Below are 23,251 nucleotides of genomic sequence, written 5' to 3'. Positions count from 1 at the left end.
GAGAGGAGGGGGGAATCCAGACTTTATGTAACGCTGAGATTCTGCCTGCCTGCCTTCAGCAAGCGGCCCCGGCTTGTAAAATTTCCATATCAATGGAGTTTTTGTGTTCAATCAGGTTTATTTGTGTTTGAATGTGCATGTCTGTTCCATTCCCTTCATCTATTGAAGCCTTGTTTTCTCTTCCCATCCCTCAGGTCCTCCGGACTCATGTGATGGTGCGTGTCGGAGGGGGCTGGGACACGTTGGAGCACTATTTGGACAAGCATGATCCGTGTCGCTGCGCTGCGTTCGGTGAGGTCACTTCCTGCTCTCCTTTTGGCCCTTACAAAACAGTTTTATTTTTTATGTGTTGCATCATTAGTAAAACTCGTGAGGTTGTAGGCCTAACTGTAAAATGTCAGAGATGTTGGATAAACTTTTTTCATCGCATTAATCCCACTGTTTCAGTTTTGCTGACTCAGACACCTGGGGTCGTTTAGCCGGTCTGCGTCACATTGAACCTTGTCTGCAATTACATCCTGATTAAAAAATAAAAAAGAGAACATGTAGGTTTGGGAAATGCTACAAAACTGCCATTTAAAATATGCAGTCACTCCACTGCCCACACTAACCCATAATGCACATGTGCAACGTGAGTCATGCCAACCCTATCATTCACCAACGTTTTTCACCACAAAGCACACAAGCTTTTAAAGCAGCCTTTAGAAGTCTTAGAAGTAAAACAGTAAAGGTTTTTCTAAAAATCTAGTTTACTAGTTGCACAAAAAAACTACTCTGACAAATGGTAAAACTGTGAAATACTTTAGACGTTCAAGAATATAAAGAGAATAACCTGAATAAAGCATGTTGGAAAAGCTTGTAAACAGTCTTTTATTACAGAAACTGAAACTTCTGACTTTAGTTTGAATAAATGTATTTAGTAAGGGGGGGGAAGTCCATTACAGTAAATACTGACAAAGTTATTGATGCCAATATTGTTTTTATTTCTTACACTCCCTTTGAAATACATTTAACTAAATCCTTTTTTATATCAAAACTTTTTTTTTTTTTTTTTATGTTGCACACGCTTGATTTGTAATCCTTAACGTTTTGTGACCCTGGAGGATAAATATGGCCTGTTTCTCTTTGCCTCTGGTCCATGCGATTGGGCGAGGACCCATATTTATTTTTCCACCACGCAAAGTGAAAAGGACGGTACGAGAGGTAAAAACTGTAGTTTTCAGAGAACCTCTGATAGCTGCAGCCACCAAGCCTCTATAGCAACCAGAAGTTTACATATACACATTTTGTCACGCTGCCTGAAGTTAAATTAGATCAAACTTCTCTTGTTTTAGGTTAGTTAGAGTTACCAGCGTTATTCCTATTAGCTAAATGATCCAGTAATTACAGAGAGAGGAATGACAAGAGCTAAATGCATCACTGGAGAATTTAGCAAATAGAAATAATTTTGGTATTTCTATCTGACCTAAAGCAAGACATGTTTGGTCTGTTTTCACTTCAGACAGAAAAAAAACAAAGTTGTGTATTTTTATTTGATGCACACAAAATGTATATAAAAGTTGGTTATTGTTGGTTGAAACATTTTAGTTTGTTCTGGTGTAAATTAAAGAATGATTAATATGTGGAAAATCACCTCATGTCCGCTGTATGGTGGAAGATCTGCAATGCTCTAGGTCTTTTTGTTAGACTGCAAGAGCATACATTATGCTAAACAAACATTTTAAACCAAATTTGTTGGATTCTGCAAAGCATATATCTTTTAAAATTAATCAAAATCAATAGACTCAAACTCAATCTTCAGTCTGTCTTCATAGCCATCTCAGTTCTCAGACATAAAATCACTAGAAAAGCTGTGGATTGAGCTGGAGAGAAGAGAGCGTAAGCGGTAACCCAGCAATGTTGTTGATACAGCGAAACAATACCCAAAGTCACTCCTAAAATCCCAGCTTCCTGCATGTTTTGAATGTTTCTCTGATGCATCACACCTAAATCAAATGTATGTTGGTTTTTTTTTATAGCCGGCTACAGCAGATCTTGACATCTTACAAAGAAACTAGTTCAGCTATTTGAATCAGCAAAGAATAATAGTCAAAGAGCTCCGATCATGTAAAATGTGGCCAGCACTCCAAAAGCTCCAGAGGGGCTGGAAATGTTTTGTAACGCTAGAGGATGCACATAATAAAACACCTCATCAACTAATTAGGACACCGGTAAACAAGTCCAAAAAGAAAAATAACAGGAATGGGTTTGCCACACTGTGAGAATTTGCACTGGAATACAGTGAAATACGTCACTTGCCTATGAAAAGGACCTGCATTTATAAGATCCAAGTAATTTTAGAAAAAACCTATAAGTGAAATTGAGAATGCAGAAAAGGCATACAAAAATGCAGGGTGATTTGTTTCCAACAGTTTATATACATTATTGTGTGGTTATAACATTTTAACCATGCAGTATTACATTTTGTTCTTTTAAGCTTCTTACTTGTCATAATTATAAAATGTTACTTGAGGCAGTGAATTGCAAAGTATGTACATAACACTGGTGGGTGAGGCCTACCATCTTAAGCCAAAACACTGCTAAATAGTCAAAGGATCAGTATCTCTGTAGCTGACACCTACTGTTATGCCCTTAACCACAAGAAGCAACGGAACGATTGTTTGTCCTGCTATCTTGTTGGACTTGTCAAACTGCTTTTACTGACTAGTTTATCAGCAGCTCATCTGTGTCAAACAGCAACTTCATTTCATCAACTGTTTCTCGGGTCTCAATGTGATGTGGTACATTTCCTGACCACAGACTTAATCGTATAAGCTCTTGGTCACTGTTGGCTTAACGTTTAATGTGTCTTCCCACTCAGCTCACCGCTACCACCAGGCTAAAGCAAGTGGTCAAAGCCAGGGAGCCCAGAGCAAGTCCTCCAGTGCCCACTCCTCCCGCTCCACCAGCCCAGGTCCACACTGGAGGAACGAGGGCATTTCGACTTACAAACCCAACGACAGGCGCTCCTTGGAGCCTCTCTCTGCTCCAAGTGTATCCTCTTCCTCCTCCTCTTCCTCCACACGACCTGGTCGATCCCAAAACCCCTGTGTCCGTACGGAGGTGGACGCCGCTGGAGCTCGAACTCTGCTCCCTAAGGCGCAAAGAGATCGCTCGGAGCCGCGCCACTTTAATCCTCTCAGGTGAGCATCTTCGCCGCTGTGCAGGTGTGCAGATAAGTCCGATACGGGGTCTTACAGGTGTCCTCACTGAGCATGCTCAGCTTCTGCTGCCCACTCTGTGGTGTACACAGATGGGCGCGCAGAGAGCGAGACTTGCATACAGTGAATAAACATGCCAGGAAACCACAGATTAGACCAGAGCAGATTTATCTAATCTCAAGTGACATTGCGTCCATAAATCCGCCTCTGCATCACCCTGCAGCGCCCTCTTGTGGACAGAAGGTAGACAACATTTTGTAAAAGTAACTTCACTTTTTTTTCCTCCCCTCCACTTTCATTCATATAATTATCATAGGGAAAACATGATGAGATGCTGAATTTTTCTTTTTTTTTCTTGGTAGACGGAAACCACATTCTCTGATGTGCTGCACTTCCCTCTTAGCAAAATACTAACCATAAAGTTCAGATTATTATACATAGTTCAATAGATTGTAAAGACAATAAGATAAAGAAAATTGGATTGGTCTTTCCCAGTAAACCAGAGTTTAACTGTGTCAGAGATTTGGACAGTTAGTAAAATCTAACTGGCTCCAAGCCTGTGTGTGTCTCATCTGTCTTCTTTTAGATCGTTTAGGGTTCAGTCACTGCAACAAGGGATTCAATTAACTCTCCATAGATGATCGAGATCCTCTTTTGACAATACTTGACGGATTCAGATTCAAATGCAGTCAAATTTGATTTTGGTAATAAAAAAATAAAAATAAAAAATGAAATTGAGTTGTTAATGCAAAGTGTTAAAAAAGTTTTCCATCTAAGAAAATCTGAGTCATTGACTTTACAGACGTCCCTCCTGGGCAAATATGTGGGGACAGAGGAGGACTGATTGCACTTTGCTGCATTTTCAAATACCTTTGCAAACAATTATGATTATGATGTCTCATAGTCACAGCTGTTGAAGAATGTTATTCGCCAATGCAGAGTATCAGTTTGGTAGTTTGATCAAATCAATGGCAATGCTGGCATGCACTTTGTTTTGATACTACTTGTTGATAATTGTACTCACATCTTTTTTCAATTATTGAACGTATAAAACTATAAGACAATACAGTCTCTTTTTCACTGGGAATATCATCATAAAAGCTGGCAAACACTTAGATCGATAGGGATAACTCTATTGTTTGATCACTGCTCTCTGTTTCAAGCCCTGCACATGAAAACAGTGTCTGATTTTTATAAACTGGCTGCATTAAAGGTTAGTCAGCATTAGATGGTACAGTGCAACTGCACAGTTGCAATTTTCAATCAATTTAAATATCACCACCTCTGTTCAATCAGGTCTGTGTGTGTCTATCTTAGTTTCTCCTCCAGAGAATGTGAGTAGTAAGCTGATAAACCCGACAGTCCTCTAGGTATGTGACAACAAAGTGGTTTCTGTTTGTAGAAAGGCCAGTGGTATGCGTTAGGCTCGAAAATCTGTGAGACTTCTAATCCTGCCCCCAGATGCTCTCGTCTTCCTTGTAATCCCCCCTCGCTGCCACTGCTCTCTGTTGCAAGACACACATGAGCCTGGCGTCAGATAAACTGTGTGCGGTGCAGCTCGATGCACGCCACATCATAAAGTGAAGGGGGGAAAAAAACATATTGGTGTTCTAAGAGCTGTGCCAGAAGTTTCATATTTTTTCCTCGAATATTGAAATACAGTGCCTTACAAAAGTCTTCACCACCCTTGAACATTTTGAAAATCTGTCATGAGATGACCACAAATTTTACTGTAAGAACTTTAGATTTTTATGACTGAACAACACAAACTTTACAATGAATTTCAAGTGGAAATAATTTGAAACATGGTTACTTTTACACATAAAAATCTCAAAAGTTTGGCACTTCAATCTCAAGATTTGAACATATTTGAACAGCGCTGTTCAGTTATGGCACTTTACAATCTATTTTACTCTCAGTAAAATACGTTGTGCAATAACCCTACAAAGACATTATTGGTTGTAGGATATCACAATGGGAAGTTGCATGTGAGGCACTGTGTAAGTAAATGACTGAATGTTGAGATAGAAAGGTAATGGATTTTAGGTGTTACTTTATTTTTAATCACTGTCTGCTATGCATGCAGGAATAAAGAAACGTTGACAAGACGTCTCTCCGGAGATAGTGACTCTTCTACAGCCTCCTCTAAAGGAGGAGGCGGGCGGCAGTCACTCGGTGGCCCTTCACGGCGCTCTGGTGAACAAGTGGTACTGCTTGTCAACCGCAAGGAAGGAAAGCATATGATTGAGAGAGCAGGAGCAGGCAGTCAAACCCCATCCACACGTTCCTCGACGCCCCGTGCACGCAGCCAGTCGCGGGAGCGTTCTTCGCTTCCACCAGCACTAAAACCCAACCCACCAACAGGATCTTCTGATGGTACACGGACGTCTCGAACAGACAGAGGGCGCTCTGTTGGAAATGATGGTCCGAGGAGGCTCCATGTTCCTCGTTCTCACAGCCAGAGTAAGTTAACAAGCAGCACCTTGTCAAGTGATAGCAGCCCTGCACACTGTTCCTCTCCTCGGACTTCCCAGCGCCCACCTCCAGAAAGACAAGCAGATCTGCCTAAGCAGGTAGCCCCGTCCTCTCCCAGGGGGGGCGTTGCTTTCAGTAAGAAGCAGCAATTCTCATGCAACAACTCGCCAGTCAAAGGAGTCCAAAGCAACAACAGCAGCCCTGTCAAGAAGACTGTCACTACTCCCAGACCCCAAGTGCCCCGCTCACCATCCACAGGAAAAGGCAAGCTACTACCCCCTGTCACCTCCGGAGGGCGACGTCCACCACACTCATCTCCTCGTAACTCTAACAACTGTGCTACCCGCTCCTCTCGACTCTCACAGGCTCCTCAATCAGCTGTTCAAGGCCAGCCTAAAAACATTTCTCACGTGGAGAACCAGGAGGCTAGAGAGGATGGGCCTGGGTTAGGATACCAAATGCTGCCGCCATTTGACCCTCAGATAGAACAGGACCTCTATCGCAGCTTCGAGGCTGAGTTTCTGTCCAATTCCCAGCAGGTCAAGGGGAATTTTACTGGTAAGGCTGTAGGAAGAGCAACGCTGCAGGCAGCACATGCACTCACTGAGCCTGCTCTGTCTGATTCTGCTTCTTCTTCCTCTAACTCCTCCACTTCTTCCCTAAATGTGGGTGCAAAGATCGGAAGCCTGCCTTACCTCAAGCAATCCAAGAGGACTAACCTCCAACACTTCCCACCAGAGGACCCTTTAAATATACTTTATGGACAAAATCTTGGAGAACTTGAGCGTGAACACTGGGGGGACTGGAAAGGGGGTCTCAAGAAACTCCCCGCAATTTCTAGCTTAGTAGAGAAAAGGGAAGCTCCAGCTTCTTTGCCTGGCCTTAGAGATTCCAAGTCCGATGAGCTAATGAACCATATCCCCTCCCAACCTGCTATAGACAGCAGGAATATGAATGGAGAACATGGGTGTTCTACTACAGGTGGGCTCTCAGGTCAAAAATGTCCACTTGACTTGAGCTCAGTGACAGAAGGAGACGTTCCCCTAGAAAATCACCTGCCTAATCTACCATATGATCTTGAAAATGATGACCCTCTGCCTCCAGAGGGTCATCTATCACCCGTACCCCTTGCACCATCTGAGGACTGCTCTTTCCAGGACTCCTCAAGTGAAAACTCCTCAATGTCCTTTAGCTTGAGTGAATCCCGCTCCGGGTCTCCTCCAACATCCTTAAAAATAACCAATGGGGAAAATGGACAAAGCAATGAAGTTCCGATCTCCGAGCACAAACCGGGTGTAAAGTTAAGGCCTCGTACTGATGACAGGCTGCAGAACACGCCCTCACGAATCCCCACACCTGTCAGACACAAAAATGTTCACACTAACAAAACTCTGTCCCCTTGCAATACGCCGCCGCTGTCACGTAAGACCGCCCATCCTGCTTCATGCAAGAACTTGCACCAGAACTTCACAGACATAATCCATCCTCAGTCTCACTCTCCAGCTGTAGGCAACAAAGACTGCTCCTACGCTGCACAGGGAAGCCTAGACACTGAAGCTATAGCACAAAACTGACTGCTGCAGCAGGCTCTTTGACTACTGTGTAATTGAAAAAAAGACTTACGTTTGGGCTAAAAACTGTTGTCACTGCATGTTAAACAACTTTTCATTAAGGATTTTTTTTTTTTAAAGACACACCGATAAAAGAATTGTGGCTGATGTCTGATTTCTGAATTTTAGAAAGCTTTGACCTGCCAATACTAATTTTTGTTTATCATGAGAAGTTGGTATTTCAAGTACTCTAAAAGGTAATGTTAAAAATACAACAGTTGCTGTAAAACAGGGTTTTATTAATGTAAAACACACATTTTAACAAGCTAATGACTGTCTCTATTATTATTAGTAACATTGTTGGTGTAGACTTTAGATGCTAACACTAACTTGAGTATTTCCTAAAGGCAGGCATCATTTCTAGAACCGACATTTTCCATGGCAGACAGAGGTTAAAAACTCAAATGTGTGAAAATGAGCAGCTTTACTATTTGATGTTTAGCCTTCCTAGTATCCACTGAAGTAAGCTCTGAGTAATTTTTTCTTTTTGCCAATATGCCAAAAGATCATCAAGCCAGGTATAGATTGACATCCTGATGCGGAAGACTCGTTTCTGTAATTTAGACTTTTTGCACAAAATGACCCAAACTTCAAAATTTCAAAATGAGCGACATGACCAGCAGCTGCCGAGGTCTAGTTTTTGGGAATAGCATTAGCAGCCAACACGGCTCTGTAAGAAAGAGTTTTGTAAATTATTTTAAGTTTGAGTCCTCTATAGTCAGTAACTTTAGCTCTAGCCCTACGGTTTAACTCGACTTATTAATGCTTTTAGTGCCTATAGTTTGATAACCTGTCTGCGTTCACCCGGGCTGGTCAAGCTGTAAATCATCTGATTTCGGTCACTAGCGTATTTCTTGGCGTATCTCCGTTGTTTTCCTGTTGGGGTCCATTTTGCTTTTTTTGCACTCAAGCCAAATCTTTATTACCAAAGTAATGGTCTTTATTTTTATTATGACATTGTTTGCATGGGGCTGTTTTTGCCAATCATAGTTTTTTTTTCTCTCCTAGCTGCACACATTCTCACAGTTGACATCCAGAGATAGAAAGGACATATGTGCTGCCATGTGCTGCACCACAGGGCGGGCATGGTTAAGTGCCATGTATTTGAAGCTTCAGCTTTATAAAACTGCACTAACACTAAACCAACGGCCAAATGGACCTTTTTCTTTTGCAGTTGGTCATCGTCTCTCAGTTTACTTTAGTAGTCAGAATACTGGTACTAAAGCTGTAGGATTCTGCACATTGCTGATGTTAATATGAGGTTTAGTAGATAAATACATACATTTTACTCATTGTGTAACGTGCATACTCAACAACATAGATGCAGCTGACCTCGTGATGCATAAATCACCAACTAATTCAGTCATCATAGTCAAGGTTAATAATATTTATTTAATTCTCAATTTCTGTCTAATTTGGTTATTTTAATGCAGAATATGCTTTTAATTTATACTTTTAAATGGATAAATTATGAAAAATATAAAGAGATTTGTGTTAAGTGCGTCATTGTCACTGAAACGGAAAAGTTGAGAGCTCCTTCTTTGACCAAACAGCACTCTGGTGTTCAGCGTTTAATATGTGTGAGCAGCAGGAATCGCACGCTGACGAGAATGAATGTGTAAATACATGCTGGGTGGGTGTTTTTGTAAATACAAGGCATGGAATATACAGTTTTAATGTACATACGTTGCTGTAATAAGGCCCATCTTGCCTTAGCTATGCAATTCATATATGGTGTTGGAAAATGCCTTGACAACTCCCTTTGCCTTAAATGTTTTGTTTGTCATGAATTTATTTTTGAATGTTTTTGTAGCTTGAATTCGGTAACACTATAGTACCATAATTTACTGTTTATTGTGAAATAAATTGAAAGTATTTAATGTGAATGTTTTTAAAAAAAAATTGAAGAACATTGGCTACTTTAATTGTACATTAAATTTGATGTAAAGTTACACTCCATGGGAAATCCTAACGTATTCCATCCTGACTGTGGTGGCAATTAAACAAGCTGGTGGTGACATCTAGTGGCTAAAAGAGACATTTGTTGTATTTTTTTCCTGCACATGCTTATATTGTCATGATCTGGCGCTAATTAGAACCAGTAAGAATGGAATGACCCAATGGAAACATTGACGCAAGGCGCTAACTTGAGCGTCTGCAAAGGGCTTGAATAATTGATGGTGTAACTGGATATGGAGGTTTTCTTTTGTTTTCAAGCTGCTGTTGCATCGGTACAGGACACCAGACTCCAGAAACAACTACAGTACTGTTTTATGTAATCAAGAGGTGCAAATTTTGTCAAATGAATTTGAAAGTATAAAAGTTTTTGCTGAGACTTCAAAACATCGTATATTGAGGGTTTTAGTGTGAATAAATGTGGAATATATGCATGTTTTTGCAGCACACTGTAAGTGAATGGGCTAAAAAGAAAGTGTAGAGATTGTGTGCATGTATGTATGTACATATGGTATGGTAATATGTATAGAGTTGGAGTAAAGAAGGAAAGGATGTTGATCTAATTTATTTATTTATGGCGTCAGCTCTGACTGGGCTCAGATGACCTCTGTGTCCAGTGGACTGAAGGTGAACGGGGTTTGGAGAATCCAGCAACGTGAGGAAATCTGTTGAAATATTGCCACCTACGAAAATGGAACAACCCTTTTAAAAATGAATATTTGGCTTAGTTTTTAACTTTTGAAGATGCACATAGCCTTAAATAATTTAGTCTGCGTCAGTCTTGTTGGAGCCATAGGTTTTTACTTGTATAAACTTATTATCTAACTTGTTATCTATGTTTTAATTTGTTGAATTTCAAATTTGTTTTGATGCGTTTAAATATCAATTTTACTGGTAGTCTAAATCTACCAGCTACATAAGCTGTGACATCAAGAAAGCATGAAAAAATTGTTGACATTCATAACTTATTATTTAAGTTTAAAAAGCCTGCTTTTTGTGCACACCGTTTTAAAATGTCATGAGACTCTCAGACTCTCACTTGTCTTTAATCTAAATCGGTGAAATCTGAATGTTTGTGATGTAATGCCATTTTACCAAAAAATAAATAAATGAATGAAGAAAGATGTACAGATTGCTTGATCTTGTGTACTATGTAAGTACACAAAAGCGATACTGAAATAAGTTTTTTTTCCTTCTAATTCTTAAAATGCTTTCAAGTTGTTCTTGTAATAAACACTTTTCTTCTGAAATTGTTTTGCCTGTTTTATCTCATTTAATTAAAAATAATTACACATATTTATTTAGATATCATGATTCTATGTAAACTCCACGAGTGTTCATTATATTTGTTTTTTTGACATTTTTATTTGATATAATTAGCTATATTCTATTTTTTTTAATCATTTATTTTAGTGTCTTAGCTTGAGCTTATTGTCAAAGCTTTAATCCATTAAACCATGTTTAATTTATCTGGAGATTAGTCAAATAAGAATGGATTTAATCAAACTATCTGTAAAGTAGGCTTTATATATTCCAAAAATCAACTGTTTTAAAATGTGAGCTCATGCTTATTAGCGCCTTCAAGATTTGTTTTCCATTGAAAAATTTAAAATAGTTTGATCCCAATTTCAAAATCAGACCATTGTAAAAAATAACAAAAGCTGAACAGCTAATTGTTTTGTGGCAGAATATTCTGTCAGGTTTCAATGATAAATGTGTGATATTCTACAGCAATGACTTCAATATTTAGGCTAAGTAGGACTATGACAAGCCAATTACTAACATTTATAAATGATTGATTGTTAAACATTTCATGTCAGTATCTAATTTTTTTGTTTTTGATTCAGTTTGTCATTTTGCATCACACCTCTTCATTGGCTTAAATGTAAACTTAGAGACATTAGGTTCTCAATGATTTTCAGCTTTTTATATGACTGTAATTAATTTTTCAGCATAATTTTAAACTTTTCAGATTGAACAGTTCATTTTTGACAAACAACTCTGTGAAAGATTAATTATTTAGTTATGTTATTATTATCAATATTATTACTACTCATAAGTAAATAATTTTTTGTGCAACAGATGAAAAAGTTCGTTTGCATTGACACTATAAGACTGTGGTCCCCAAACTACGGCCCGCGGGCCGGATTCGGGCCGCCTCCACATTTGGTCTGGCCCCATAAACAATACCTGAGAGCATTTAGATTTTTTTTTCACATACCGGTATTTATTTCATAAATAGTGTTATTTCCTGGATTTTTTCTGTGAAGAACCCAGAGAGGGTTATTTGGTTATTTATTTCATTAATAGTGTTATTATTTATTTCCTGACTTTTGCTCTGTGAAGAACCCAGAGAGGGTTATTTGATTGTGCTTTCTGGAAAACAATAAATTTTTACATTTTGGCACTCCTGCATTCGTCACACTTTTTCTGTTACAAACTGACTCCGGCCCCCCACCAGAGAAGGGAAAAGTTATGTGGCCCTCACAGGAAAAAGTTTGGGGACCCCTGCTGTAAGAGAACCAGACCCGCCAGGTCACAGGACCCAAATAAAGAAAAACGACAACGTGAAAGGCATGCAAAAATATTAAAGTAAAACATCCTTGTCTACTAGCTCAGAATATTTTTTGTTTCAAATTGTGTTTGTACTGTTCCTAAGAAACGTAAATGACCGTGTATCTTTGTTGTTTGCACAGTTTTTTCTCTTCTCATTCTAGTATGCTGCACATTTTTATCTTTTAATCTGAGTATGCTTTTTCTAATTTACTATACACCAATTTTTTTCTTATGTTGTAACTTGCCCTTTCTGCATTACTGCTTATTCTTACATTTTTTTCAATCTGAATATGCATTCCCCTTACCTTTGACATGCTGCTGGTACACCTTAATATCCCCCATTTTGAGACGGCTATTCTATTCTATTCTATTCTATTCTATTCTATTCTATTCTATTCTATTGTCTCAACTGCTGTTTCCCAGCACTGTAAACAACAAAGTAATCCTAAATGAATAAAGGCTGACGTTGTTTGACAGTTGGTATTTTGTGCAAAGACGGAAGTAAAACAAGTGGGAGGAGACGAAGGCCATCACAGCTCCTACTACGCCTGAAACGGTAAGGTGTTTGTGGAGATTTTTTTTTCTTAAATGGTTGTGTGGGGAGCTTCATTATAACTCCAGAAGGTACGGTAATTCGTGGGGTGAGGTTTGTATTAGGCTTACAGATTAAGAGCTTAACTATCCCGGGAAAGGCTTCCTTAAGCTCGGACTTAGAAGGTCATGTCAGAGCTGCTAGCCGACACTGACAGCAGGCTCTCCGCTAGCCTTTAGCATCAGTTTCATTCATCTACCCGAACTACTGCAAACATGCAGGAATGGGCCAGTCACTTATGCGTGAGTAACTGGGCGAAGAGAATCTTTGATTTCTTACTCGTATAGCTGTATTTAGTTAACTTTATGTTGACATAAACTAAATATTTGGTGTTTGTTTCTGTATGCACTCGAGCTCACTGTGCTAACGTCACCGTAGCTTAATGCTAGTCAGTTAGCGAACATCTCTACTTCTATGTGGCTAAGTTACATTTGTTAAAGTTAGCTTGTATTGTACATTTGCGTTACTAATTTATGATTCAGCAAAAGCTTAAGGCGTCAATTTGGGGCAGTATATATAGTAATAATATTTTAAACAGCAGTGTAAGCAGCTAGCTACTTCGTCAGTTTTGTGAACGAGCGGTGCAATACGGAGCTAGCAACCTGTCGGATGTTGACAGCTACCTGCGAGACAAAACTAAGGGTTTTACCTTGTTTCTGCCGTGAGTTGACGATAGTAAAGTTTTTTTAATGTTGTGTTAAAACGTGTATGTACTCAATTGCAGGGATATGCAGTTGTATTTGTCAATAAACTAGTATCATAGCTTCAAGTATGTACAAATAAGACTTTAATAAATATATTTGACTTGAGTTTTCCTGCCCTTGCTGATTCCTTGCTGTCCTGGAACGAAATCTGAGGAAGGGTGCAATACACCTGGTAGGATGGTCTCAAGATGATAACCAACTTAAAATTACATCAGTCTCAAAACATCAATAAAGTGTGAACGATGCAAAATGTCTTAATTCACACATAAAAGAGCATTTATTAGACTGACATCTCAGAGAACAAAGGCAATTTAAAAATCAATTTTATTTGGTCAGCACATTCAAAACAAAAAACGATTACCAAAATGTTATTCCAACACTGTGCAGAATAAGTATCACAGATAATGACAATGGATTAAAAATATTACAACTTCATAGTAAGGGTGCAAAAAAAAAAAAAAGAGGGAAATGTTTCAATTTGATTAATTTAAAACGGAGTGAATTAACATTAGACTCAGGGAGTTGAGGGTGGAGCCTGCTTGACATGCCATAGTAGTTGGTTCAATATTTTAGGGAAAAAACTTTGAAGAATCAAAGTGATCAAGAACGGCTCATAAGGTTGCAGGAGGTTAGACTGACACTGGAGCTTGCCCATGATCAGCTTTATAGGTCAAAAATTACTTCATGCAACTTCATGGAATCAAAATATGTTTGGACATATTATGGATAACAGCGACCAAGAAGCTAAAGTGTTGGGAATATCATGATGACATAAATGAAAGCGATCAGTGAGGAAAATGTTGGTTAATCATAATCGGTATTGTCATTGCAATAGTCAGCAATAATCATTGTCCTAATAGTTTTAATGCTTGGACACTTTACTTACAACAAAAAACAGAATGTTAGATTGAATCCTTTATCGTAATATAAAGCATTTTCCAGTATTTTTTGCTGATGGCAGCTTGATGAAGTGGGAATGCTTATTCTCCGTCCTGAACTCAGTGTTGGCTGAAGAAACTACTGTTGGCTCTGTTTGTGCTGACATCAACATTTTCTCTCTAAAGAAGATAATCAGGATCTAGTTTCTCAGCAAAATCTTGTTTTCTTAACCAATCTGCCACTATCTATTCAGGGAAAGAGAGGAAATCCTTTTATTTTCCTTTGCTTGCACTTCTAGTGTTTCCTGCTGCTGTACTAAAGGATTTCACTTGGGCGAAAATCCTGCACTTGTTCTGTTTCATCATTTGCTTTTTGCAGGAGAACAGACAGTTTGGATCCAAGATGACAGACTCCAAGTACTTCACTACTACCAAGAAAGGTCTGATAACCTACTTTATGTTCATAAATAGCTTCCTGTATTTAATTGCTTTCTGTATTTATATTGAGAAATGGCTCCTTTAGACAAATTATTATAGTCAAAAGACGTTAAATTTCCTGCTTTCGGAAAGAAAGAACGTATATATTTTTATCAGCATGCAAATATATCATGATAGATTGTGTTCTGCCTCTACATAAGTAAAGAAAATAAAATGATTGTGTTGGGATTAATAAAATATCCTGGTAAACATTAGTTTGCATATTGCTAACTAATGTCTGAATCTTTAGATTTACTAGACATGTAACAGCGTGGATCTTTTTTTTTTTTTAAGTTCTTGTCTAGTAATTCTGGTAGCATCTAGAAGAAGTTTACATTAAACAGGAAACTAATTACCTAGGATTAAATTTAAGGCCATAATTGCCCTTTATTGACATGTTTATAGATTAACTTGCTTTGTGTAAAGAAACACATGATTGTAAACACTTTATCCTAACAAAATATTCCCAGGATGACTTCATACCTCTCGCAGACTTAGTTTCTACCGACAAAATACAAAGTTTAATGAGAGTGTGAATGGACATTCTCACAATAAATGACTTCCCACTCTTATTGTTGTGTGTGGTGCAAATAATATATGTCTACCTGCCCTGTTGTGTAAAAGCCAGGAAATATGAAGCTCTTAAATTTCCTATGTTATGAAAGATTGTTGCTCAGGCGCCAGTGGCTCAGGAGTTTGTCCCACCGCTCCATCCGTCTCAGTCAAAACACTTCACCCGCCTTACCTGCTGGTGGTGGTCAGAGGGCCTGGTGGCGCCGACTGAATGGCAGCCATGTATAACCAGTAACGCATCACTTGGTTACAGATAACATAAATAAAAGGTAGTGTTCAACTATTGGCAATATTACATTTGAATTAGGCCAGTTCAGAAGAGCCTGTTACACCCACCTGCTCTCAACACTTCTATACTGTTTTAACATGTTGTAACCCATTGATTTCAGCTTTTAACTTTTGGATTTTAAATACACATTTTAATCACACACTATAATGGAGTGTATTTATTATTTTTACGCTTCCATCAGTTTTTATGACATATTTTCTTATGTTCTATCAGACTGCCCCCATGGTAGCTGTGGTTTAAAATGTAGCTTATCACCATCAGCATGTGAACGACTGATTGTAACGTAAAGCACATCAGAGTCTTCAGACCTGATAACGTTCTACACGAGTACAGGACACTTACAGTTTTCATAGTTTTCAACACTCTGCAAGCATTTTGAGCAGCACAGCACTTCTTTGTATATTTATAAGATTATTCGATGACAAATAAACCACATCGAACACGGAGAGTCACAATAAATCCTACTTTCAGAATTGTTTTGATTTGAATTTATGATAAACTAATAAGGATGTCAGTAAAAAGGGAACATCACTGCTTGGAATTTCCCCTTTTAGATCCTTTAAAAAAACCATCATAACATTAACGGACAATATTTAAAATAAAAAGCACACAATCCTCTTGGTTTTCTTTAAAACAACAATAGACCTAACTGTCATGCTGCTCTGCAAAGAACTGATATTAGCTCATTAATTAGTTAAAACTACAGCAGATAGCTGGTGGCCTGCATGAAGTCAGATAATTAGTAGTCATTGCACTCATGGCTTCTTCCCTGCTGTAGTTTTAAAATGGCGTTGATGGATGAAGTGTTCTTTCAATTTCCATATTGTGAGACTGTGCCTTTCACAATTAAAAATATTTCTCCAACCAAAAAAATAACAAATAGTCTTTTTTGTAAGCAAAAGAAAAGTAAAGTAGTCTCTTTTTTCAGCTAGTCGACCTACAGCAAATGGCACCAGATCTGCTAATTATGGATGTGGAGAAGTCCAGCTACTCCTGACACTTTTTGCAGCATCTCATTTAAAAGTGTGGCTTTCAAACGTCACCACTTCAATAAGGGTGATAAGTAGCTCTCCTTCAGTTTCCACTCCATGACTGTCGGTGCTTTATGTGATCAAACATATTTTAAAACGGCTGACTTTGTCCTGTGAATGAGGGAAATGTGTAGAAGTGTACTTTCAGCCTGCAGCAAGCAAGACAGTTTTTTGACAACTGTTTCAAACATTTTCCACAACATGATACCACTAACTGACTGGTTCTGCTCACTTTTAATGCATCATAGCACGCTAAAATGGAAACATGGTGGCCTTTGTTTCTTTGTTTGTTTAGGGGAGATTTTTGAGCTCAAGGCGGAGCTGAACAGTGACAAGAAAGAGAAGAAGAAGGAGGCTGTCAAAAAGGTCATTGCATCAATGACAGTGGGGAAGGATGTCAGGTGAGCAGCTAGAAATGACGTCGTAAACGAACAAAGTGTGTGATGGCATTGGTGTTCTAACAGATGATTTCTCCTGCAGTGCTCTGTTTCCAGATGTGGTGAACTGCATGCAGACCGACAACCTGGAGCTGAAAAAGCTGGTCTACCTCTATCTTATGAACTATGCCAAAAGTCAACCAGACATGGCTATCATGGCTGTTAACACCTTTGTGAAGGTGAGGCTCAGCCTGTCATTACTGTTTGTATGCCGTCAATACAAGCTAAATAATTCAAACTTACAGTTTGTGTGTGTGTGTGGTTTTTCTAAGTACTATTTGCATGGAATCAGGAAATCAAAAGGGAGAGGTATAATTTTACAAGTTTGTCTCTTAGTAACAGGATTGTACTGGTTTTTACAGTAGCAAATTACTTTAGTGCAGCACATAATTGCTGTGTGGGTAGTATTGTCTGTAATTTAAACCTGTTTATACGCATTTTATGGGAAAAACTCATCACTGCTCCTTGAAGTTCTTTGTCCCCTTGGATATTTTTTTTTCACTCGTCTGATGGCAGCTTAAGCTCCAAAGATCAGTTTCTGTGTTGCCATTCAGAGCTTTTCATTAAGCATTTTACTTTTTCATCCTGTCTTCTAATTTAAGAAGACTGCACCCCTTAGTTTGTTTGACTATTCCAATTTAAACAAAAATTAAAAAGGAATTTGATTATATGTCTGATTAAAAAGCTAAAGGAATGCATGTTTTCTGGAAACCTCTCTCATTTATCAATCACCCACCCACCAGGACTGTGAAGACCCCAACCCTCTCATCCGAGCCCTCGCCGTTCGAACCATGGGCTGTATTCGTGTGGACAAGATCACCGAGTACCTCTGTGAGCCTCTGAGAAAATGTCTGAAGGACGAAGACCCCTACGTGAGGAAGACGGCTGCAGTGTGTGTTGCAAAGCTGCACGATATCAACGCCCAGTTAGTGGAGGACCAGGGCTTCTTGGACACTCTCAAGGATCTGATTTCAGACTCCAACCCCATGGTGCGGATCTTTCTGATGGCGTGACTGAATTTTTACAAGTCTTGCTGATGATGCAACCCTTGACCCCTTGTCTTTCTCTTTAGGTTGTCGCAAATGCCGTGGCGGCTCTGTCTGAAATTGCAGAGTCTCATCCCAACAGCAATCTTCTGGACCTGAACCCTCAGACCATAAACAAGTTGCTGACAGCTCTTAATGAATGCACAGAGTGGGGGCAGATATTTATTCTTGACTGTCTAGCCAATTACACACCTCGGGATGATCGAGAGTCCCAAAGGTAAGACTATTATTTTGGTAGCGACTCGCACCTACATATTTCCTCTTCCTGCACTTCTATAAAATGTCTCTGAACGGCTCCATTTAATTTCTTTGTTTCCCTCCTATTATCATTATCATCTGCCAGCATCTGTGAGCGTGTCACCCCGAGGCTCTCTCATGCCAACTCGGCGGTGGTGTTGTCAGCAGTTAAAGTTTTAATGAAGTTCATGGAAATGCTCCCTAAAGACCTGGACTATTATGGCACTCTGCTGAAGAAGCTTGCCCCCCCTCTGGTCACGCTGCTCTCTGCTGAGCCTGAGCTGCAGTATGTTGCACTCAGAAACATCAACCTCATTGTGCAGAGAAGGTTCGTCGACAGAAAAGCTATTTTTTGCACTAAATTTTGAATAGACAAAGTTTAATAATGTTTTTCTTTTTTGGTGGTAAAATTTTGGTCAATGTGTATTTTTAGACCGGAAATCCTGAAACATGAAATGAAGGTTTTCTTTGTCAAGTACAACGACCCAATCTATGTCAAACTGGAGAAGCTGGACATAATGATTCGCCTTGCATCTCAGGCCAACATTGCCCAGGTAACTGTTGACCCATCCAAGATATATATATATATANTATATCTTGATGAATGAAAATATCAACAAAAGTTGATTTTTGTCAGTAATGCAGTTTGAAAAGTGAAACTTTATATGAAGACTGGTTACACAGTTTGATTTATTTCAAATGAATTTGGGGGTTTCCTTAACTTTAAGTCAAAATCATAGAATGAACAGAAATAACCAGAGTTGTAGCTTTTCAACTGGAATTACTGAAATAAATGAGTTTTATGATAATATTTAGGTTAATTGAGGTCTTAATCTAAGGATGCCAATGAAAAGTAAAGATCCTGTTTATGTGGTGCCTGTTTTTTACTTTAGGTGCTGGCTGAGCTAAAGGAGTATGCAACTGAGGTGGATGTGGACTTTGTGCGTAAAGCGGTCAGGGCCATTGGCCGCTGTGCCATCAAAGTGGAGGTTAGTGGAAATCACAGAGCACCGTCGCCAGGTTTTGTTTGTCAAATACTCTTCAGCAATCCTTCATATTGTTGCACTTACAGCACAATTCGCATTCAAATAAAATTCAAATCATATCTGACCACTTGTAAGGCACAGCTTTATACACAAGGTGGCTCTGTTACTAAAAACACTATGATTTTACTTCATTGTGCTTTTTATTTCAGATGTGTAAAAATATTCTCATCTGCATAATGTTTTCCTCAGCCCAGGAAAACACAAATACTCAAATCATTGTTTTATAAATGAGCTCTGTTTATATTTTCTAAATATTTGAAAACTGTTATTTTTTAACGTCTCTTGGGCTTTTTTTTCCTTTTCCCACTATTAGCAATCAGCAGAGCGCTGCGTCAGCACACTGCTGGATCTCATACAGACCAAGGTCAATTATGTGGTGCAGGAGGCCATAGTTGTCATCAAGGACATCTTCCGCAAATACCCCAACAAGTACGTTTTGTCCAACACACCAGTCTTAACATTGACCTTTTCTCCAGAAATTTCCAGAAGATATGTAATTTCACTATTTTATGTAGTTTTATTTAGTAAATAATTCCTACAAAGCTGCTGATTTGCGTAAAAATTTGGAGGATATTTGCCGTTAAACATGACATCAGTGCTTGTAGTTATTTCAATAAAGTTACTCTTTAGAGAGTGCTGTTGATGGTTTAAACTATTGAATGTTATATTTTCTGCATTGCTGTAATTAATAAAGACTTCATAATGTTACTTTGAATAGACAGTCATTACTTTGTTTTGTCTGGTTTGTATACAAGCGGACAAAATACCTATTCCATTAATCACTGAGCCGAAAATACAAAAATCTTAATATGACATTTTCATGGTTAAAAGTGCTTAAATTCTGATTGCCATTTTTGGAAATAGATTTCTAATTTTGGTTTTGATTTTGATTGAAAAAAAAAAAAGTTTTATTGAAGATAGCTGACACTTTTGTCATCTCATCAAACAACTACCTGAAGTTGACAATAATTGTCAACTTTTATCATTAGATATTTGCCAAAAATAATATTGATTTCGGATCAGTTTCTTTCAAACTTATTTCTGTTCTAGCCAGAGCTAAGATTATGTCATGGTGTGCGCGTGTGTGTTGAGAAAGGGGGCAGCTGCTAGAAAAGTTAGAATGTTTAACTGTAATCAGTATCTCTGAGTATTGCTAAAGTTTCTCTGCTATCTTAAACCTGAGATTTCCACGAAAAGCTGTCAATGTGTTAAAATCCAGATACAAGAAAACAACTTTTCTATACTGTATTTAGCTTTTATTTTGGCTGTTAAAGCCTTTTCAACACTTCACTGATGTGGAAAATTTTTTGCCCTCATTAACGGCTTCCACACTGAAGAGTGTTGTGCTTCACACCAGGTTTTAGCAATTAGGTTAAATGACAGATTGGAGCTAGTGGTTTTTGTCAGGTTCAAGCTAAAAATCACTCCAATTCAGAATCTGTTTGTTTTTCTCTTCTTTTTTTCCATGCTTAAAAATAAAATACAAAATTAAACATTAGTGAAAATTTTCATGTGATTAAAGGGAAACATTTTTGTATATATATCTTGTTTTATAAATGTTTGCCTGATAAGCGTTAGAGATTTTAAGGAAGGACTTAGGGGCCTCCTTAGATTCTCTTTGACAACTTGCTGTGATTCCACATGGTCAAAGGTCAGGCTAATTTGGCAGCAGTGTGACTTCTGCTGTGGACGGGATTCATGTGGCAGACAGGAAGCTCGCCCACTCAGCAGTACACCATCACCCCGGAGTCGTGAGCCTTGAAGGGAGCAGCTTTGCAAAGCCTACCAGCTCGGCATGGTTCACGCTTTGAGCCAAATGAGTCACCAGCTAGTCAAAGTTTGCTCTTTCCCATTAATTAAACATTTGTGCCTCAGCATAGCTTGTAGTAAAACCATTATGCAAATGGGAGTATTAATTGCTGCAAATTTTATGCAGATCAGAACAACCTGAAGCACTTCAGAGGGAATTATGGTTGCACATTTTGAATAAAAGGATTGAATCCGTTGCCTAAATGCGTGCAAAAATATATTTTCATTTGTCAGGCTTCTGAAAAAAAAAAAAGCCACGCTAAAGTGCTGTTTGATGTAAAATAGGTAATAAGTTGGGACCTTATTTCACTACTTTGGTGTGCCCTAACAACAACTCAATCTTTTAGTTTCCTACCTTTTAGTTTTGGCAAATGTTACCAGGTTGAGTTTAAATTGAATTGGAGACATTTGCAATTTGTTTAGCCCTTTTTTTTTTTCATTGCTGATTTATTATGTTTTATTGAAATTAATGTTATTTGGTGTAACTCCTTGCAGGTATGAGAGCGTGATTGCCACTCTGTGTGAGAACCTTGATTCCTTGGATGAACCGGAGGCGCGTGCTGCCATGATCTGGATTGTGGGAGAGTACGCTGAGCGCATCGACAACGCTGATGAGCTGCTCGAAAGCTTTTTGGAGGGCTTCCATGATGAAAGCACTCAGGTGTGTTTAGTAAGCTGCCGGGTTTGTTGTTATTTGAGAAATGAAAAACATCTGATTGTGCTTCAATGATTTCTAATCAGTGCTGGCAGAGAAGAGTGTATATTTTCTGCACAAAAATTATTAATGCAGCTTTTATATTGCAACACGTAGGAGGCATTGGCATAGATGAGCTTAAGAGACCAGGTTTTAATTTGGCAGTCGATCTTCACCAGGCAGCATTCAAATCAAAGGCAGACCCTCACTCTGGACACATTTAGTCAAAAAGCCTCTCTTTTCACGCTCGTGTGGTTCACTGTGGGATACGACGATTGTGTGGTTTTTCAATTCTGAAATTATTAAAGATGCAGCTCATAGTGGGAGGTGTAGAGCTGTAAAAGGTTGTTGCGCCTGAATAAGTGAAGGATTATCATGTTATTGCCTATAAAAGATTTTTTTTGCTGGCCAGAGGGATTTAAAAAAAATTTTTTTTTTTACCATGTTTCATAACCTGGAGAAAAGATTCCCTTATTATATTGAATATATTTAAAACCACAAAAACAAACTTAAAGACTGAAGCTTTGTATATTTGGTTTGTATATCGAGGTTCAGAAAACAGTTGTTTCTTTAAATCCACTGCATTACAGATTTAGGGAATCCATTTTAAAACGTTTAAATGCACAGCTGTAACTTGTGTTCACTGTGACCCTTTTAGGTGCAGCTGCAGTTACTGACTGCAATAGTCAAACTGTTCCTGAAGAAACCCACAGAGACCCAGGAGCTCGTGCAGCAGGTCCTCAGCCTGGCCACACAGGTGAGAATAAAACCATAATAAATTATCTAACATTTTTCCATTCTGTACTTGAGTTGTTTCTACACATGGGCGTCCCGTTTAACTTTGCATAGTCATGTTTGGGATAGAATTTAAAAAGGAGTGTAAGTTACCTTTTTTGCTGCTATAGTGAATTAAAATTTTTGATAATTGTGACTCTAGCACTTCCGACATCTCACTAGCAGGACTTTAAACTGTAGGAATGATGATGGAAAATATTGATGAAACTGTATACTTTTTTTAAAACCTTGGTATACCTTGATACTCATAACTGGCTTATGCCTTTGCCCAGCTGCCTTCCAACCCTCTGTCTTCCTCTTTTTAATTTGGATAAAAGGATAGGTGACGCAAGAGAAGCAAACATGCTTTTGTACTCTCACTTTTTGACTCAGACTGATTCTGATCCTGATAAATTTATAAACCCTTTAGCCTTTCTTACTCAGTTTTAATACTGTTAATTCTCAGACCTTAGTCCCACATCAGGAACAGAGAGTCTAAACTATTTATTCTACATACTCCATGGCTATTTAGTGTCATTCCTCCATGTCTGTCTGCAGGACTCTGATAACCCAGACCTCAGGGACAGAGGCTACATCTACTGGCGTCTGCTCTCCACGGACCCTGTGGCTGCCAAGGAGGTGGTTCTGGCTGAGAAACCTCTGATCTCCGAAGAGACGGATCTGATTGAGCCGACCTTGCTAGAGGAGCTAATCTGCCACATTGGGACTCTGGCTTCTGTCTACCACAAGCCTCCCAGTGCCTTTGTGGAGGGCAGCCGCGGGGTTCAGCACAAGAGACTCCCAGGCAGTGCTGGATCGTGAGTTACATCTTGAACCCTTTATGTTTTAACAGGCTTTTCTAAATGG

At 38.7% G+C, this 23,251-nt stretch overlaps 2 protein-coding genes across 6 annotated transcripts in view; both read left to right on the top strand.

The window, feature by feature from the left end:
* The window catches only part of gas2l1 (growth arrest-specific 2 like 1), a 27,578-nt gene extending 17,087 nt beyond the window's left edge, over positions 1-10,491 (top strand). Inside the window, exons 2-4 of the mRNA XM_008418642.2 lie at positions 195-291; positions 2,861-3,182; positions 5,287-10,491. Coding sequence (XP_008416864.1) covers positions 195-291; positions 2,861-3,182; positions 5,287-7,249 — 2,382 coding nt within the window. The 3' untranslated portion in view covers positions 7,250-10,491. The remainder of the gene's footprint in view (positions 1-194; positions 292-2,860; positions 3,183-5,286) is intronic.
* Positions 10,492-12,253: 1,762 nt separating this feature from the next.
* Positions 12,254-23,251, top strand: part of ap1b1 (adaptor related protein complex 1 subunit beta 1) — a 29,945-nt gene continuing 18,947 nt past the window's right edge. For 2 of the 5 annotated variants that reach the window (XM_008418638.2, XM_008418637.2), the window contains exons 1-13: positions 12,408-12,631; positions 14,351-14,411; positions 16,637-16,742; positions 16,822-16,957; positions 17,522-17,767; positions 17,851-18,041; positions 18,168-18,389; positions 18,495-18,615; positions 18,955-19,050; positions 19,421-19,536; positions 21,412-21,577; positions 22,269-22,367; positions 22,943-23,202. In XM_008418638.2, the coding sequence (XP_008416860.1) occupies positions 12,605-12,631; positions 14,351-14,411; positions 16,637-16,742; positions 16,822-16,957; positions 17,522-17,767; positions 17,851-18,041; positions 18,168-18,389; positions 18,495-18,615; positions 18,955-19,050; positions 19,421-19,536; positions 21,412-21,577; positions 22,269-22,367; positions 22,943-23,202 (1,847 nt within the window). In that variant the 5' untranslated portion in view covers positions 12,408-12,604. Of the gene's footprint in view, positions 12,354-12,407; positions 12,632-14,350; positions 14,412-16,636; positions 16,743-16,821; positions 16,958-17,521; positions 17,768-17,850; positions 18,042-18,167; positions 18,390-18,494; positions 18,616-18,954; positions 19,051-19,420; positions 19,537-21,411; positions 21,578-22,268; positions 22,368-22,942; positions 23,203-23,251 lie in introns of those variants that run through there. The other 3 variants (XM_008418639.2, XM_008418640.2, XM_008418641.2) reach the window with 3 other exon arrangements.

This window comes from Poecilia reticulata, linkage group LG9 (assembly GCF_000633615.1).
Source record: "Poecilia reticulata strain Guanapo linkage group LG9, Guppy_female_1.0+MT, whole genome shotgun sequence".
Lineage (NCBI taxonomy): Eukaryota > Metazoa > Chordata > Actinopteri > Cyprinodontiformes > Poeciliidae > Poecilia > Poecilia reticulata.
The sequence above is the reverse complement of the archived record's forward strand: the minus strand, read 5'-3'. Positions and strand labels throughout refer to the sequence as shown.